At 45.8% G+C, this 18,846-nt stretch overlaps 1 protein-coding gene across 4 annotated transcripts in view; it reads left to right on the top strand.

Moving 5' to 3' along the window:
• SORT1 (sortilin 1) overlaps nucleotides 1-18,846 on the top strand; it is a 73,107-nt gene that overhangs the window by 44,476 nt on the left and 9,785 nt on the right. For 2 of the 4 annotated variants that reach the window (XM_058659989.1, XM_058659986.1), the window contains exons 7-14: nucleotides 2,265-2,314; nucleotides 3,298-3,425; nucleotides 6,905-7,049; nucleotides 8,668-8,823; nucleotides 12,544-12,650; nucleotides 17,282-17,384; nucleotides 17,692-17,860; nucleotides 18,448-18,638. In XM_058659989.1, the coding sequence (XP_058515972.1) occupies nucleotides 2,265-2,314; nucleotides 3,298-3,425; nucleotides 6,905-7,049; nucleotides 8,668-8,823; nucleotides 12,544-12,650; nucleotides 17,282-17,384; nucleotides 17,692-17,860; nucleotides 18,448-18,638 (1,049 nt within the window). Of the gene's footprint in view, nucleotides 1-2,264; nucleotides 2,315-3,294; nucleotides 3,426-6,904; nucleotides 7,050-8,667; nucleotides 8,824-12,543; nucleotides 12,651-17,281; nucleotides 17,385-17,691; nucleotides 17,861-18,447; nucleotides 18,639-18,846 lie in introns of all 4 variants that reach the window. The other 2 variants (XM_058659988.1, XM_058659985.1) reach the window with 1 other exon arrangement.

Below are 18,846 nucleotides of genomic sequence, written 5' to 3'. Positions count from 1 at the left end.
TTCAACTGTCCCAGGCTTTGGTTGTGTCCTTCTGTGAAAGGAAATTTGTTTGGGACATGGTTGAGCAAGAATTCACTTCAGAGCCTCTATATCTCCAAGGCCCTTCTTAGCCTCCAGCTGCACCTGGAATCTGTTTTCTTCTCTCTCTTCGGCAGTATTGTTGCTCTGGGTTCCCAGTTCACAGCCGAGTGCTGCCAGGGCTGGGATGTGTGGCAGCCAGCAGCAAGTACATGGCTGTGGCATTAAAAGTCACTTCAGGTTGAGTCCTGGGAGGAAGCAGAAAACTCAGAAAGAACAGATAGAAGCTCAGGCAATGTACCAGTAGGAGGCTATTAGCGTGAGTCAAGAAAGTACGCATACTTCAGTAACTTCTAATGGGCACACTGTATTACAGCTTGATAACGATCAATGCTCCTGTTGATGACCTGTAATCGCAAGAAAGAGTTTCATGTTCAGTATACTCTGCTTAGGGAATCTAGAAGCTGCAGGCTGCAGGTTTGAGATACAGGCCTCCCTCTGTTTCTGTAGGGGGTTGGTTTCAGGATTCCCTGTCAGGTACCAAAATTTATGTGTGCTCAAGTTGCTCATTTATATGCACCTGCTTGTAAATGGTGCAGTCCTCCCTGGACTTCAGGTGAGCTCTAAACTGCTAAATGCTGAACAGTTCTAAACTGCTAAATGTGTATGCCTCATTAATAGTCATTCTAATGTAAATATTTAGGGACCAGTAATAAGAAAACAGGTCTCTTATCCCCATTCAAAATAACACAGCATGCGTCCCAAGTGTTTTCAGTCCATAACTGGTTGATTCTACAGATAGAGAACTCAAAGATAAGAGGAGCTGAGTGTGTATCTGCCACAGGAAGCTACAATGCTAAATGGGCCTTTTTTTTTTTTTTAAATATATATTTTATTATATCATTTATGTATCTTAAATGGGCCTTTTTCAAAAATGCCTGTTAGATGAATTTTTCTGCAACAGCACTGTACAGTGTACACTTGTCACATCCTGATTTCATTTTACATATGTTTATGAGTTGTGTTTGTACCTTGTAAAGTATCACAAGGAACTACTTTTTTTTTATGTAGCTACATTATAGGTTGCTTCACTCCTGGTAGGCCTAAAATATGTAGGACATGTTTTTGTAAGACTGGAGTAATTCTGAACATTAAAATTCACCTTTAAATTCAAGAGGTTGTTATAAAAGGATAATCTATTTTCAATCTTATGCAAGATTTTTTTCTTTACTTTTATAATACATTTATTTGGTGTTTAAGAGGAATGTGCTACTGTATACTCACCTTTTAGATATTTGATTTCTAGGAATTTGCAGCCTAAAGTTCTAAAAGAATGTGCTTAAACCCAGTACCTTTCACTATTGGTAATCTATAAGTACTGTCAGGTCTGAGATTTCCTTTCCAATGTAGGTTTTAAATAATTCAGCCTCCGACTTCCTTCTCTGTTTGAGATGAAAACACTAAATTATTTAGCTCATACAAGGCGTTAAACTATATTCTGAGTGGAACCAACAAAGCTTAAAGCTAGTGCCCGCCCTTGAAGAAACCAATTTTTAGAATAATGGGAGAGATTAGGCATATACTGTGTAGTTATAACAGGAGACAGAGGAATGCCAAGTGACTGGCACAGAATGCTCTAGAACAGCACTTGTGCATTGTGAGATATATGCCAGCGTCCCTGGTCTGTGCCCACTAGATACTGCTAGCAGCTTCCGCCCCCAAAGTTGTGACAACCAAGAATCCTCCAGACATTGCCAGATGTCCCTGGGATGTGCAGTTGCTACCGGTATAGAACCACTGCTCTGGAAACTTGCAGCCAAGAAATTTTCCAGTCCAAGTGACAGGGAGAGCTGTGTGGAAGAGCTCAGTTTTAAGCCAGAGCTGGAGAATTGTGAGGGTGTGCTTGCTTGAGTTACGTGCGAGAAAACCATTTTAGGAAGGAACCCACTGAAATAAATGCAAGAGGCAGATGTGGAGAGTGTCAGGAGTCCAATGTGGGTGGCTGGAAGAATTCCCATGAAAAAGCAGAGAAGTGTTGGGGAGCATGAGGGACCAGGCCGCAGGGAGCCTGGTGATGGGTTGCCAAGGACCAGGTGTCCAGCACCTGAGGAGGCTGTCAGCCAGCGCAGGCGGATGACACTTGTTAGACTGGTTGGGAGCTCTGTGACAAAGCTTTGTGAACTTTGTTGAGGCAGCACATTAGCAGTCATGAACCACATCCTTTTCCTGTCTTTGCCTCTTTGCAGGGGATCAGGAAACAGCATCTTTTTTACCACCTACGTCACGGGCTCCTGCAGTAAGTAGACTTTAGTCCCAGAGGAGTGTGTCCTGTTGTCCATTCATGTAGGATATCCTGAGTTGTGTGAGGTAGTAACGTGAGAAACCCTCCCATTCTCCTGTTAATTTTGATAAAAATCATGATTGTAGGTGAAGCTGCCGCTTGGGTCATCAACATCTCATGTCAGAGAGTCTGAAAAATCAGGTCTCGCCTCTGCTTTCAATGTCTTGGAGGTTGCAGATGATGGCTCAAGTGCTCGAGTCTCCTTCCAACTGTGTGTGTGTGTGACTCTAACCTTCAAATACATTAAAATGAATGTATACAGTTTTTCTAAAAATCTTGAAAGCATAGCCAAATAAGTACACTATGTCCAGATCAAATACTGTAGGCTACACAGAGAGGCAGTATATGGACTAAGCTGTGAGCATCGGCCAGTTGCAATGCAGAAAGGGCATGAGTTGTGTTTCTGCTGCAGGAAGCCACTGGCTTCCTCATCTGGCAGTTGTAGAGCAGAATGCATAGTCTTTCATCTATTCAGTCAACAGATACTTAAGCACCTGCTCTATACTAAGCACTATACTAAGGAGCCAAAGAACAGAATGCCCAGGGCTTGTTCTCATGGAACAGAAATCGAAACTGGGATGTTGGATGATAAAACAAAAGAAAAAAAAAAAAGAAAGCAGAATTTATATAAGACAACTTAAAATAGGATAAGATAATTCCGAGTTATACCATGAACCAAAAAAGCAGGATGCTGTGACTGTGATATTTTTATGCACAGAATTAAATAAACTCTGGATTTCCATCCCATATAAAACCTCTCATGTATAAAATAAAAGCCAAATGTGAATTCCCCATAACTGATACCACTTTGAATGTATCTTCTCAAGTAATATGCATAAGATTCAAAACCCTTCAGCTGTAACACTGAGAGCAGTTCTTTGAGTTGTGAATGAGGCTCGCCAATCAGTTGTAATGAATATTCTGTCTTGTTTAAGAAGCTGACCTTGGAGCACTGGAATTATGGAGGACTTCTGACTTGGGAAAAAGCTTCAAAACCATCGGGGTGAAAATCTACTCATTTGGTCTTGGGGGCCGTTTCCTTTTTGCCTCGGTGATGGCTGAGAAGGTGAGCGTTTGCCTCTTGTATCAAGCTGAGGCTTTTGTAACTCACCTGGTCCCCGCAGAGCTCCTCAGCACTCTGCAGCATCCTGTCACCAAGAGAACCGCAGCTCTTCCCAGAGGCTGATTGACTCTCCTGGGTTCCCCTGGCCCTCAACCTGACTCCTCTGTCGCCACGGGAATTCTCACCTCCTGCTGGGTATACATAGACCCAGTATTTGGGCTTTACTCAGATATGGATATCTGAAAAAAGCACCCCACTCTTATTTATCCCACAGTAAAGACAGATAGCATTAATTGACTGCCTGCTATATGATAGATACTATTCCAGGTGCCTGTATCAGCAGTGAACAAAGCAGATGAGTTTTCTGCTTTCAGAAGTTATATACAGGTGACAAAATAGATACTAAACCAATAAATATGATGTATCAGGTATAATTTAAAGCTGTGATGAAACTAGAAAGTTCATAGGAGCTGTAGGAAGCGTTAGGAGCTGAAGCAGTGACATTTTATTTAAGTGGTTGGGTGGACTGTGAGGCCTGAGCCTGCTGGAGAGGCTGAGGAAAGAGAGGCCGTAGGGCTGGGACAGAGAGGGGGCTCAGAGTTTAGGCCTGGTGGGAGGTGGCCAGGCCTTGCAGGGCACTTCCGGGTCAGGAGGAGGATAGCTACTGTGATTCCTCATGTATTGGCCAACTATGACTGGTTTGTGAGCTGGGGAGTGAGGTGAACTGGCTTTGTTTTGATGGAATAAATGTGCCTGATGGGGCAAAAATAGAGGCAGTGGGGGCAGCTGAAAGGTTGTTAGAATAGTCCAAGTGACCAGTGAACACCTGGACCAGTCAGTTAACACTGAATGAGGGGAGAAGTGGCAAGACTGTGGATGTTTTTAAATGTCTTCAAAAATTTATTTGTTTTAGATTTGTTTGAACAGCAAAATGACACAGAGAGAAATAAAGAGATAATGTTCCATCTTTTGGTTCACTCCCTAGTTACATGCAATGACTGGACTGATCCAGACCAGAGCCATGAACCCAGAACTCCATTTGGGTTTCCCCACACAGGTGGCAGGGTCCCAAGTACTTAGTACTTCCCAAGTACTGCTGCCTTCCCAGTACATCAGCTGGGAGCTGGATCAGAAACAGAACAGTTAAGACTAGTATCCGCTCTCCATTGGGATATTGATGTTGTGAGCAGTAGTTTAACTTGCTGAGCCACAATACCAGTCCATAGTCAATGAATGTTTTTTTAAAGATTTTTTTTTTTTATTGGAAAGGCAGATGTACAGAGAGAAGGAGAGACAGAGAGAAAGATCTTCCATCTGCTGGTCTACTCCCCAAAAGGCCGCAGTGATCAGAGCTGAGCTGAGCTAAAGCCTGGAGCCAGAAGCTTCTTCCAAGTCTTCCATGCAGGTGCAAGTGCCTAAGGCCTTGGAGACCATCTTCTACTGCTTTCCCAGGGCACAAGTGGAGAGCTGGATGGGAAGTGGAACAGCCAGGATACAAACTGGCATCCACATGGGATCCTGGCACGTGCAAGACAAGAATTTAGCCAGTAAAGCCATCACACCAGGCCCCAGAGTCAATTTTAATGGGACTTGTTGATGGATTAGATATAGGTGTGAGATAATGAGCAAAACTAAGGGTAACTTCATTATTTATTATTATTACTATTTTTTTTTTTACTATTTGAGAAACATAAAAAAATGATGGAGGGAAGGAGCTCCCATTTGCTGCTTTATGCAGTGACCAGGACTGGAACCCTGAACCCAGGAACCAGAACTCAATGGATATTTCCCACATGAGTGGCAGGAGCCAATTACTTAAGCTATTGTCAGGGTCTGCATGAGCAGAAATGGAGTCAGGAGCCAGAGCCAGGCACCAAGCGCAGGCACCCGATGTGGCAGAGAAGTGTCTTGACCATTATCTTAGCTGACAGGCCACAGGCCTGTCCGCAGGGAGAACTTAAAGAGTCTTGCCTGAGCAGCTGAGTGAATGCTGGTGCCATTTTGAGATGGCTGCCTCTGCAGGAAATGCAGGTTTGTGGTTGGGCAGAAATCAGGATTTTGTTTTTTGGACGTCAGATGCCTATGTGACATCTAAGTGGAAATGTCAAGAAAGCGTTTTGGGTGTCTGGATTGCCCAAAGTGGTGAATGAGATGAAATCTTCTGGAGGAATGAATAGGCAGAGGAGAGATGGGGGCTACTGAGAAAGTCCTGAAGCACCCAGTCCCTGAAAGGTTAAAATGAGAGAGATCCAGCCAGGAAGATTGAAGGCAGGGACCAGTTAGGGGGAAATCAGGAGCCGGTGACGTCAGAAAAGCCAAGCAGGGGAACTGTTCACAGAGGGAGGAAATGTGAGTTGTGTTAAACTCAGTTGAGATGTGGAGTTCTGAGGTGAGTTCTGGGAATTACGCACTGAGGCCTTTAACAAAAGCAGTTTCTTTGGAGTTATAAGACTGATTGCAGTGGCTGCAGAGAGAACTGGAAATAGGGACATAGACGATGTACAGGTAATATAGCAATAGAGCTAATGCTGTTACCTCTACTACCCAGGTAAGTTGATTAGAGTAATTTCCCAGGATCCCCCAGTGGAATACTGATGAGAATCAGACCCCTCCCCTTCCTAGATGGAGTTTCCCTTTAGCCTTTTACTACACCGCTGCCAGCTACCATGGGAAAACCCTGCAGCGTGCTTTTGAACTCTGAATTTCTACCTCTCACACTGAGAGTAAGATTCAAAGTAATTAAGCAACTCTGTGTAAGTTAAATAAATGCATTAAGTGTACTTATCAATGAACTTCAGAGTATTTATCTTGTGGCAGTCCCAAGACTAATTCGCGTGCCCTGATTAACTTGGGGAACTAATTTTAGTGGTTTGCCAGAGTATGTTTTTATTGCCTTCTTAGCAGATTCCACTTAAGAGTCAAACACTCACTGGTCAGTTTCTCTAGAGTAACTGGGGACCCTCGGTGATCCCTCAGAGCCCATGCACCTTCCCCTTGTCAAGGCTACACATACCAGGTTGCCACGTACCTGGGCTCTCCTAAGCATGGGCTTTGACTCCATTTCTAGTCCCTTCATTATCTGATGATTGGATTAGGCCAGTACTATTACCTAGGGATAATGCTTTGAGGAAGTGTCATCGTTCTAAGAATTGTAGAGCAAGTGTATGTGAGTGGGCTGAGACCAAGCCCGTAACTGCCGTCGTGGCCTTAGCTTTAATGACTGAGATGGCATAGCAGAGATTGGAAGGATGCTATGTGACAGGGCCAAGCCAAGATGGCCTTGCTCCAATAGAATGGTCATCCGTGGCTCAGCACATAGCTGGAGGTTAGAAATTGCTTTGACAATTGGTAACTGTGGCCTTTCAATTATAGTAGTCGTTCCCTTTGGGGGAAATCTAGAATATTAAACATTTCTGTTCTTGTTTCTGCACTTGACATCTTGGCAGAAAATTGACAAAGCTAAACGTTGGCATCTGTCACAGGATACGACGAGAAGGATCCATGTGTCGACCGATCAGGGTGACACGTGGAGCATGGCGCAGCTCCCCTCTGTGGGGCAGGAGCAGTTCTATTCCATCCTGGCAGCTAACGACGACATGGTGTTCATGCATGTGGATGAGCCTGGAGGTGAGAGCCACCTGTGGCCCACTCGGCAGCAAGTAACCATTTCAGCCTTGGACCTTAGTTTAAGTCACTTTCCTGCTTGTATGCTTTTTCCTCACATCACCAGAAATGTCAGTAGCATCTGCTGTTTCCACTATCGTGGAAGTCTTGGCTGGCCTCTGGTACTAAGGCCCCCGAGTTCCATATCTCCTGTAGTGTGTGTGTCTGCTCCAGTGTGCCAAGCAGACCTGCCCAGAGTGGTCAGCAGATCGCTCCTGATGTGCAGGTCCTGTCACCAGGGCAGCACAGAAACGGAGCACAGATATTCAGAAACTCTCATAACCATCTGACAAAGGAGTTTTAGTGTCTGTTGAATTGAGTAGTAAAAAATTGGGGGCCTGTATTTTTAATTTTTTTTAATATTTATTTATTTTTATTGCAAAGTCAGATATACAGAGAGGAGGAGAGACAGAAAGGATGATCTTCCCTCTGATGATTCACTCCCCAAGTGACTGCAACGGCCTGTGCTGCGTAGTTCCGAAGCCAGGAGCCTGGAGCTTCATCCAGGTATCCGTGCGAGTGCAGGGTCCCAAGGCTTTGGGCCATCTTCGACTACCTTCTCAGGCCACAAGCAGGGAGCTGGATGGGAAGCGGACCGCTGGGATTAGAACTGGTGTCCATATGGATCCCAGTGCATGCAAGGCAAGGACTTTAGCCACTAGGCTATTGTGCCAGGCCCTAATCTTTTCGATTTCATTTTTCTTGATCTGCAGTCAAATGCTCTACCCATGAACTATACCCCCCTTCTATTTCATTTTTCTAGTGATCAACTGTAAATGTTTATTTTTATTTATTTGAAAGGCAGAGCTACAGAGATAGAAAGATCTCTATCTGCTGGTTCATTCCCCAAATGGCCACAATCACTGAGGGTAGGTCAGGCCCAAGTCAGGGGTCTGGAATTCCATCCAGGTCTCCCATGTGAGTGGGAGGGCCCAAGGGTTGAGCCGTGTCACCTGCTGATTCCCAGGCTGCTGGTTGGAAGGGGATGGCCAGGATTTGACCCAGGCATTCTGGTCTGGGATTCAGGCCCACCATATCACAATGTGCACCTTAGTGAGTAATTATTACCATGTTTTACAAAAGTGTCAGTTTGTAATATATGGTAAATAGAAAATTGATCCTTTACCCATGGATGCTTTGAGAAGCATTGTTCTATAATCCTGACTGTCATAGCCATTTGGGGGAATGAACCAGTCAATGGAAGATCTCTCATCTCTCTCTCTGTTCATCACTCTACCTTTCAAAGAAAGAAAAAAAATTTTTTTAAAAGAAAAATTTGGAAATGTATAAGTTAAGAATCAATACAGCACCTCTACCACAAAATGTAACTCTGCAGGAATAACTTTCCTGTGGGCTCTGGTAATTCATTCAACCAGTGCAGCTAGTACACCCTAGGCCTGAAGCTGGGTGGCAGAATTAAGGGGGACAAGAGCTCAGCACCAGCCCGTGACCGGGTCCTCAGCTCTGAGTCCCCATCCTGCAGACCAACCGTTAGCTGCAGTGTTGGGTCAGTGCACTTAGGCTCTCACTTGGTCTCTGTTCCCGCCACGACTCAGTATTCCTGTCCTTCTGCCAATTTCAGACACTGGGTTCGGCACCATCTTTACCTCTGATGACCGGGGCATCGTGTATTCCAAGTCTTTGGACCGCCATCTCTACACCACCACAGGCGGAGAGACGGACTTCACCAATGTGACCTCCCTCCGCGGGGTCTACATGACCAGCACGCTCTCAGAAGGTGAGTTGCGGCCCAAGTCCCCTTGCGGCTCCTTCCCAGGGCGCTGTTGGGAACAGAGCCTTCTGGGAAAACTGCCCCCCCCCCTGGGATGTAACTGTCCAGCCAACAAGCCTACCCATGGTAATCTTGGCTGGCTCCCTAGTTTAACCACAAATGAGCAAAGCAAGAGCAAGTAGAAGAAAGGTGTTTCAGAGTCTGTGTTAATTTTATAAAAAGGAGTCTTCTGTAATGAAAGGTTTAGGCCTGTAGGAGTGAACTTGCCTTGGAACCACTTCTGCTCATCTTGTGGAGGTCTTAGTGGTGGCCAGCCAAGCCCCATCCTGTGTGCTGCCTGTTGGCTCTACAGAGCTTACCCTTACAAGGCCCAGAAGTACAAATAAACACATCACTGTCAAGTACAAGGACTCTACAAGTGTTGCTCATGTGTGTGTGTGTGTGTGTGTTTTTCTCTAGGAGCTGTTTGACTTTTCTTCTTCTTTTAAAGATTTATTTTATTTTTAATGGGAAGCATTGCAGATGGAAGGAGAGACAGAAAGAGAGATCTTTCATCTAGTAGTTCACTCTCCAAAAACCTCAGTGGCCAGAGCTGGGCTAGTACAAAGCCAGGAGCCAGGAGCCAGCAGCTTCTTCTGGGTCTCCCACATGGGTGCAAGGGCCCAAGGACTTGAGCCACCTTCAGCTGCTTTTCCCAAATTCATTAGCAAGGAGCTGGATTGGAAGTGGAGCAGCTGGGACTTGAACCAGCTCCTATATTGAATGCTCGCATCTCAGGGAGAGACTTAGCCTACTACAGCACAGTGCTGGCCAATTGTTTTCTAAAATCCTCGCAGTGGCGTGCCCGGGTCCAAGTGAGATTGGCTCCCTGCTTCCTCCCTGAGCTCCTCTCTGGCTCTTCTCTCCTTCATGCTCCATCCCAGGCACAGGAGCCACTGACAGTCCTAAAACATACGAGGTGCATTCGCGGACTGGACACTGACACTGTAATGCCCTCTGTTTCGCTGGGCACCTGTGAGGCTGACAGCCTCTGCTCTGGAGTCTCTCCCCACTTGTCACTCACTGAGTGAGGCCAGGCTTTGCCTTGTTCTCCCTTTCCCCTATATCCACATTCTCTCTCTCTTTTAATTTATTTATTTGTTTGCTTGTTTGTTTATTTTAGTATTTATTTATTTGAAAGGCAGATTTATAAAGAGAGGTGAAGCAGAGAGAAGCCTTGTCCATCCACAGGTTCACTCCTCAGATGACCACCATGGCCAAACCCAGCAACCAGGAACTCCATCTGGGTCTCCCAAGAGTGTAGCTGGGTCCCAAGGACTTGGACCATCTTCTGCTGCTTTCCCAGACACATTAGCAGGGAGCTGGATGAGTAGTTGAGCAGCCAGGATTTGGCCTGGCACTCACTTGGGATGCTAGCTACACTGGCAGCACCTAACGAGCTGTACTGCAGTACCAGCCTCCACAGACACACTCTCAGTGCGCCTTTAAGTACCCAGGTATTCCTCTGTGGCCACTAATGTCTATCAGGCTGGTTACAGCTAGTGCATGTGTATTTCACAAAATCATGTTGATTTTGTCTATTTTCTTCACTTACATAGTCTCAAAAAGTGTTTAATATAATTTTATTTTATTTTTAATATTGATTACATAGGTGAGGGTTGCATAATACGCATGTGGGGAAGGTCAAGGTGGGCAGGATAAATGTTTAGTGCTTTCTTTCCTCCTGTGTCCATGGGGATGAGGGTGGGAGGAGAGCACACCTTGCCGTCAAAGCACATCAGCACATGGGGGATGGAGATGGTCATTTGATGATGCCTTAAAGACCCCAGTGTCGAGGAGATTATTCCAAGGGTATTACTTGAGTTGGATTGTTCTGAGAAGTTGTTGGCTTTGTTGTGCCAGAAGTGAGGAAATAAGTGTTTATTGAATTTTTCTTCATTTGCTTCTTGTTGGTTTTCCTAAGAAAACTCAAAACTTGTACCTCTAGAATCAAACCTGCAATAGTTTCTACTCTTATCATTGAAAATAGAATAGTGAAAAAGACATGTAAGAAAAACAAAATGCTTAAAAGAGGGACAGGACAGGGAAAATGAGAGAGAGAATCATTAGGAATTATTAACCCAGACTTAGACACACACATAAGAATGTATTTATTTGATAGGGAGAGTGACAGAGAGATTGATCTTCCATCTACTGATTCACTTCCCAAATTCCTTGAACAGTTAGAGCAGGACCAGGACCCTGGAACTCCATCCAGTTTCCCACATGAGTAGTGTGGGCCTGAGCACTTGGGCCATCATCCCCTGCCTTCCCAGGTGCATTAGCAGGGAGCTGGGTCTGAAGTGGAGCAGCCTGTACTTGAACTAGCCCATGTGGGACGCTGCGTTGCAAGCACTGCACCGGAATGGTAGCCCCACACGTTCAGCTCTTGAGTGTCTACAGAACAAGCTTGGTGCTGTAGCCTTGTCTGAGTAAGGAACGGAATGCTTTCTCATGGTGAATTTTGTTTCCAAGTCAAGCGGGGAAAGCGAATGAATATCAGTCTGTTCATGTGGTTATGGAGTTAAAAGGAATTTCTTTTCAAGAGTTCAAGTACCTTGGGGCAAGTGTTTAGTTGAGCAGTTAAGGTGCCCCTTGGGATGCTCGCATGTCTGACAGTGTGTAGTCTGAGTTTCTGTTCCCAATCCAGCATTCCTGAGAGCCAACAGTTAATAATCAAGTAGCTGGGTACCTGTGTCCCATGTGGGAGACCTGGATTCGGTTCCGGCCTAGGGTAGCACTGGGTATCATGGGCATTTGGAGTGAACCAGTGAATGGAACACCTCTCTCATGCTAGTTCTTTCTTTACCTTCCCAGTAAAATGGGGGGAAATTTTAAGATTATATTTGTTTGTTTGTTTGTTTGAAAGAGTTACAAGAGAGATCTTCATTTGCTGGTTCACTCCCCAGATGGCCAGAATGGCAGGACTGGGCCATACTCAAGAGAGGAACTTCATGCAATTCTCCCACATGGGTGCAGGAGCCCAAGTACTTGGGTTGTCTTTCACTGCTCTCCCAGGCTTTTCAGCAGAATCAGAAGGGAGGTAGTTAGAACTGGAACTGCTGCCCATATTGTGACAGAATCACTCCCCCAAAAAAATGTTTATATGTGGTTTATGAATAGTATTGGGGCCAACACAATAGCTCAAATGTCTAGACCTCTGCCTGCAAGAACCAGGATCCCATATGGGCACTGGCTTGTGTGCCAGCTGCTCCACTTCCCATCCAGCTCACTGCTGGTAGCCTGAGAAAGCAGCAGAGGATCACCCAAATTCCTTGGGACCCTGCAGCCACATGGGAGACCCAGAAGAAGCTCCTAGCTGCTGGCTTTGGATCAGCTCAGCTCTGGCTATTATGGCCACTTGGGGAGTGAACCAGCAGATGGAAGAACTTTCTGTCTTTCTCTGTAAATCTGCCTTTCCAACAAAAATAAACTTAAAAAGAAAACCTGTATCAGTCTCACATGATTTCTGGAATTAATTAAGTCCTGTTCAGATAGGAAACTTTCTTAAAATACTGTGTTTAGTCTCCTGTTGAAGTTGCTCACCAGCACTGAGCCGTTTTGTATGGGGCTGTAATCTTACATGATACGTGGTCTAAACTAGGAGGGAATCATATCATGATAAAGTGAGTTTCATTTTGAGTGCTTCCAGTGTACCAGGCTTAATTGTGTTCTTTTCCCACTCAGATAATTCTATCCAGACTATGATCACTTTTGACCAAGGAGGCAGGTGGCAGCGCCTGAGGAAGCCTGAGAACAGTGAATGCGATGCAACAGCGAAAAACAGGCATGAGGTTCGTTCACCCGCTTCCTACGTGTGCGTGGAGCAGAGCCGCCGCTCTGCACTGCCGTGATGGGTCAGGCTTTTGCCTACCAAAGTTTTATACTGGATCGTTGGAAAGGCAGATTGATAAAATGATCTTCCTTTCACTGATTTGCTCCTCAGTGGCTGCAACAGCCAGACCTGAGCCAATCCGAAGCTAGGAGCCAGGAGCTCTTTTGGGTCTCCCTCATAGGTGCAGGATCCCAAGGTTTGGGGCCATACTGTACTGCTTTCCCAGTCCACAAACAGAGCTGGAAGGGAAGTGGAGCAACCGGGACATAAACCAGTGCCCATATGGGATCCTGTTGCTTCAAGTGGAGGATTAGCCAATTGAACCATCGCACCAGACCCAGGTTTTATACTAGATCACTAATGTTTTAGTTTGGAACTGAGAATAGTGAAAATATGTTAAAACTTGGAAAATGGAAGCTGTGAGGAAAGGTCGAAGTAGTATGAATTATTTGTCTTTTTTTTTAATTTTTAAGATTATTGATTTGAAAGGCAAAGTGACAGAGAGAGCTCTTCCTCCTCCTGGTTTACTCCCCAGTGACCACAGGAGCGAGGTCTAGGCCAAAGTGAGGAGCCAGGATCTCTACACAGGTCTTCCACACAAGTGGCAAGGGTCCAAGTTCTTGGGCCATCTTCTGCTGCTTTCTAGACGCAGTACCTAGTTGGATGGAAAATACAACAGCTGAGATTCCCACCAGTATGCCATTAGGGGAGGCTGTGGATACAGGTAGTTTAACGTACAGTGCCAGCTCCCAGGATTATTTGTCTTTTTTAAAAAAAGATTTATTTATTTTTATTGGAAAGTCAGATGTACATAGGAGGAGAGACAGAAAGGATGATCTTCCATCCATTGATTCACTTCCCACACGGCCACTATGACTGGAGCTGTGCCGATCCAAAGCCAGGAGCCTGGAGCTTCTTGGGTCTCCCACGCAGGTGCAGAGTCCCAAGGCTTTGAGCCATCCTTGGCTGCTTTCCCAGGCCACAAGCAGGGAGCTGGATGGGAAGCGGGCCACCAGGATTAGAATTGGAGCCCATATAGGATCCCTGTACGTGCAAGGCAAGGACTTTAGCCACTAGGCTACTGCGCCGGGCCCAGATAGTTTGTCTTTTAAAGAAAAACAGAAGTGAGAGGTAAAAATTTGTGTTTTACTAAAATGTGAAATGAAAACAGAATGGACAGGTGGGTTACTCATTCATTAGGGGTCAGTTTGGCAGCCAAGAAAAATAGAAATCCTGCAAGAAGCCAGAGACCAGCTTTGCATAAACAGTGCCGAGCTGTGCTGGTGAGGCATGCATCGGGGAGCATCAGGCTGCCTGTTCTCTGGGCTCACCTAGGCAGGGCTAGGGGGTATCTAGATAGCACCTAGGTAAACAGGAGTAGGGACAGCTGGGAAACTGGACATTTAAAGAAGTGGGGTTGGCATCGTGGCACACTGCGTTAAGCCACTACCTGGGACACCAGCATGGCAGTTCCAGTCCTGGCTGTTCTATGTTCTCTCCAGTTCCTGTTAATTTGCCTTGGAAAGCCGCAGAAAATGGTCACTATACTTGGGCCTCTGCCACCCTCATAGAATACCTGGATGGAGTTCTGGGCTCCTGGCTTCCACTTTGGCAAGCCCTGGCATTTGTGGCCATTTGGGGATTCAGCCAGCAAATGAAGATTGATTTCATTGTCTGTCACTTTGCCTATCAAATAAATACATCTCTTTTTAAAAATATATATTTATTTTTGTTGTAAAGGCAGATTTATGGAGAGGAGAGACAGAGAGAAAGATCTTTCATCCACTGGTTCACTCCCCAAGTGGCTGCAATGACTGGAGCTGGGCTGATCTGAAGCCAGGAGCCTCCCTTGGGTCTCCCACCTAGGTGCAGGGTCCCAAGGCTTTGGGCTGTCCTCAACTGCTTTCCCAGGCCACAAGCAGGGAGCTGGATGGGAAGTGGAGCAGCTGGGACACGAACCAGCACCCATATGGGATCCCAGCACTTGGAAGTGAAGTATTAGCTAGTTGAGCTATCATGCTTGGTCCAATAAATAAATCTTTAAAAAAAATGTTTAAATGCAAAGGTGCTCTCACTAGAAGACTCCAGATTTCAGGAGTGGCAGGCAAAATAAGAGAGACGGGAGGAGGAGAAAGAGGGGAAAGAAAGTCTTACATTCTAAACTTTTCAGAATTTGAGAGGTGCGTGGGGTTACCCTGGGATGTATTACTAGGAATGACCATGCTGGTGGCTCCTGAGCTCCCCTGAGCATCCTGTGGCTGTGGGTGCCCTGCTATTCTGGTCAGGGTTTCTGTCTTATTTCAAGAGCCTCCATGGGTGTTGAGAAGCGCCTCTCTGTTGCACACCACACTCCACCTTCTCCACACTCATATTCCTCCTTCCCATCCGCCTACCCTGGCCTTGCACTCACTTGCTCTCCTTGCATGGAGCCCCAGGCAGGCACAGGGGAGGCCTCCGCATCGCCCTTGCCAATTCCTTGGGTGGACCTCTGCGAGTGAGTGAAGGCTGTGCCTCTGGCGGGTGAAGGTCTCTCCTGGCAGGCTCACTTCTGCCTTCCATTGCCACTGCCCCTCTTACCACGGACACACCCCCTGTTGCCACCCTCTGCCAGCCCTCAGCACCCCACCACATCCACATCCTTTCTAGGGGAAGTCAGACTTGTGTTCCTCAACTTTGATTGCCAGGATTAAGGAAATCCTGATCACCCTCAAAGCCTGCCAGTTACACTAATTGTCCCTCTTTGTTTTATTAGTAGCTAGCTTGAACCTCATTGTTTGTTGTTTGTTTGTTTATGTGTGGTAGGGCTTAGCACAATAGCCTAGTGGCTAAGTCCTTGCCTTGCAAGGGCTGGGATTCATATGGATGTCAATTCATGTCCCAACTACTCTACTTTCCTTCTTTCTGGCTTCGGATTGGCTCAGCTCCAGCCGTTTGTGGCCGTTTGGGAAGTGAACCAGCCAGCAGATAGAGGATCTTTCTATTTCTCCTTCTCTCTGTAAATATGCCTTTCCAATAAAACAAAATAGGTAAATCTTTTTTTAATGTGGTAAAACGTATGTTAACTATCATAGCCATTTTTAACATCTTTAACAAAATGCATTATTGTTCATTTGAAAGACAGACAAAACTCCCATTGGCTAGTTCACTCTAGTGGCTGGGGACAGGCTAGTAGACCGAAAGTCAGCAGGTCTTCCTGTAGGCCACAGGTATCCAACTGCCAAGCTGTCCACCTACTGTCTCCCAAGAAACAGGATAGGGACCAGAGCTGGGACGCCGCCCCAGCACCTCTGATGCAGAGTGCAGGCGTTCAGGCAGCATCTTACCCAGGACACCAAACACCCACCCTCTTAGAAAGCCCTTTCCTTCTGCTCTATACCCTGGCTAGTTTCTCACATCTGCTTTTTCCCCCTTAACATTGTTGAGATATAGCTGACAAAGAACTGTATGTACTTGCTGTGTACAATGTATTGCTTATGTGTATATTGTGAGATGGTGACCACAGTCAAGGTCATTGGCATGTCCCGTGGAGCTGCTGGCATTTGGCCTGGCAGTTAAGAAGAGGCCCATATCCCTCAGGGAGTACCTAGATTCCCAGCCCAGGCTCCTGACTCTAGTTTCCCACCAATGCAGTCTCTGGGAGGAAGTGGCGATAGGGCAAGTGACTGGATTCCGGCCACCACACAGGAGATCTAGATTGTGTTTCTAACCCCTGACTTTGACCTTGACCATTGTAGGCATTTGAGGGCTCTCTCTAACTTCCTGCCTGCCAAGTAAATAAATAAGCATTTTCATCACTTCACTGTTACTTTTTTTAATGGCTCCATCCTTCCAAACCATTTCAAGTGTGTGACACAGCACTGTGCACATATGCTGTGCATTGCTCCCCAGAGCCTACTGTCCTGTGTACCTTTCCTCAACACTTCCCCGCACCCTTCACCCCTGTCCCACCATCCCACATCTCTGGCAGCCCCTGTGCCGTGTTACTTCAACTTTCTCATGTGATACTTGTCTCCCTGCTTCTTTAGCATAGACAGTGAGTGTCCTCTAGGTTCAACTGTGCTCTAGTAAACAACAGGATCTTCTTTGGAAGGCCGCATACTATTCCACTGGGTACATATCCCACATTTTCGTTATCCACTCACCCATCACGGGACGCTTAGAGCTGAGTCTGTCCTGCTTGTGAATAGCACTGCGGTGATAAGGGGGACTGCAGTTTTCTCTGACATATCAATTCTTACATACACAGTAGGTAAATTTTTGGTAGTTTTGTGTTTAACTTCTTTTTTGAGGCAACTCCAAGCTATTTTGCATGACTGTGCCAGTTTACGTTCCCACCAACCAAGTACAAGGATTCCCGCTTATCCTCACCAGCACTCATTATCTTTTGTCTTTTTGACAATGACCACTCTACCAGGTAGGGGACAGTATTTCTTTGTTGTTTTGATTTGCATTGATGAGCACCACTATTGAGCATTTTTATATACCTGTCAGCGGTGTGTATGTCTTCAAGTTTTCTTTGAGAATACTCAGTGAGATGAGTGAAGAAATTGTACCTCTGGTTTTAATCTAAGCTTTGTTTTCTTTTCACAGTGCAGCCTCCATATCCATGCTTCGTACAGCATCTCCCAGAAACTAAACGTGCCCATGGCCCCACTCTCGGAGCCTAATGCTGTAGGCATAGTCATTGCCCATGGTAAGGGGTCCTTCCGCCCCATGGAAGCAGCTGAGCATGCCCTTGAGCCCTTTAAGAAAAGCCACCATGATGGCTTTTGCATCCTTCCTTCAACAGAAGTGTGGTTGTTAGAACAACACTAGGGGTTTTTTGGTAGGCTCCCGTCCGAGTGGGCAGTGGAAGTTCTCCCTTGCCCAGGTTTTCCATGTCCTCTTCTCCTTCAAGAAGCTTGATGGGAAGCAATCCTAGTGACCTCATTCCAAGTTATCCTCACACCAGCAATCCTGTCTGTCACATTGTGCTGATGGGATGGTGCGTTATGTTGCAGGTAGTGTGGGGGATGCTATCTCGGTGATGGTCCCAGATGTGTACATCTCAGATGATGGGGGTTACTCCTGGACCAAGATGCTGGATGGACCGCACTACTACACCATCCTGGACTCTGGAGGCATCATTGTGGCCATTGAGCACAGCAGCCACCCTATCGATGTGATTAAGTATGCATGAGCTCAGCTCCACACACACTCTCAGCAGAGGGCAATTGGGGGAGCCTTTCTGCAGTTAACTTAGGGAAGTTACTCACCTGATTGGCATTTCTGCAGTCTACGTTCCTAGATGGGAAGTTCTAGAAGGGGTGGCATTTAGAACATTGCTTTCTCCTCTGACTCCCTGACTCCCTGACTCCCTCTGGCTAACACATTTTATCACCTTTTTAAAATATGCTTTCTTACATCCCCCCTCCCAGATATTATATTATTATCTGGTATTAAGAACTTGGTTATATGTGACTTCTTGAGTGTGTAAGTTCATACAAAAGTATTTTACTGATATAGAAACCTATTCTTACCTGGGTCACTACACTTTCCTTTTCCTTTGAAAATATTTTTATAAAATTATTTACTTTCTTTGAATAAATCCCCTGTCCCTGCCCTGTTAACTCTAGACACTAAATCAAAATGGTTGTAAGCCCTTGCCTCATTATGACATTTGTCTGTAGTCTAGGGCCCGACAGCCAGAGCAGTTGCCTGCTGTTCCCTAAACTCAGTGATTGTCCGTCATGGTCTTTCTCTGATTATGCCTTTAGGTTCTCTACAGATGAAGGTCAGTGCTGGCAATCCTACACATTCACCAAGGAACCCATCTATTTCACTGGCCTGGCTTCGGAACCTGGGGCCAGGTCCATGAATATCAGCATTTGGGGTTTCACAGAGTCTTTCCTGACCCGCCAGTGGGTCTCCTACACCATCAATTTTAAAGACATCCTTGAAAGGAACTGTAAGTATCTCCTTTAACCTTTTATAACAGGAATTTGTAAGCCTCCCTTTCAATATGCTGTTCATTTCATTTAGCCCGTAATAGGCAAATTCATACACTAGGGGCTGAAGGGTAAATCAAGCAATGGAATGGACTGAAAAGGCAGCTTCCTTTTTGGGACTAACACTGTCCTAGAGAAATATGAGGACCAATAGGTAATTTACATTGT

This window comes from Ochotona princeps, chromosome 2, assembly GCF_030435755.1.
Source record: "Ochotona princeps isolate mOchPri1 chromosome 2, mOchPri1.hap1, whole genome shotgun sequence".
Classification (NCBI taxonomy): domain Eukaryota; kingdom Metazoa; phylum Chordata; class Mammalia; order Lagomorpha; family Ochotonidae; genus Ochotona; species Ochotona princeps.
The sequence above is the reverse complement of the archived record's forward strand: the minus strand, read 5'-3'. Positions and strand labels throughout refer to the sequence as shown.